General features: G+C 74.0%; 1 protein-coding gene across 2 annotated transcripts in view; it reads left to right on the top strand.

Annotated features, from left to right (window-relative positions):
* Positions 1–6: 6 nt before the first annotated feature.
* Positions 7–254, top strand: part of RAB11FIP1 (RAB11 family interacting protein 1) — a 30,478-nt gene continuing 30,230 nt past the window's right edge. For both annotated transcript variants that reach the window (XM_077769521.1, XM_077769522.1), the window contains exon 1: positions 7–252. In XM_077769521.1, the coding sequence (XP_077625647.1) occupies positions 59–252 (194 nt within the window). In that variant the 5' untranslated portion in view covers positions 7–58. The remainder of the gene's footprint in view (positions 253–254) is intronic.

Genomic DNA, 254 nt, shown 5'->3' on the forward strand with positions numbered 1-254 from the left:
GGGCCGCACGGCGCGGCGATCTTTTCCTCGCTTCTGAGCCGCCCGCGGCCCAGTCACCATGTCGCTGGCGGCCTCGGCTGGCCGGGGCCTGGGGGCCGTGTGGTCCCCAACGCACGTGCAGGTGACGGTGCTGCAGGCGCGGGGCCTGCGGGCCAAGGGCCCCGGGGGCACGAGCGATGCGTACGCGGTGATCCAGGTGGGCAAGGAGAAGTACGCCACCTCGGTGTCGGAGCGCAGCCTGGGCGCGCCAGTGT

The sequence above is a fragment of the Crocuta crocuta genome, unplaced genomic scaffold (assembly GCF_008692635.1).
Source record: "Crocuta crocuta isolate KB4526 unplaced genomic scaffold, BGI_CrCroc_1.0 scaffold698, whole genome shotgun sequence".
Taxonomy (NCBI): Eukaryota; Metazoa; Chordata; class Mammalia; order Carnivora; family Hyaenidae; genus Crocuta; species Crocuta crocuta.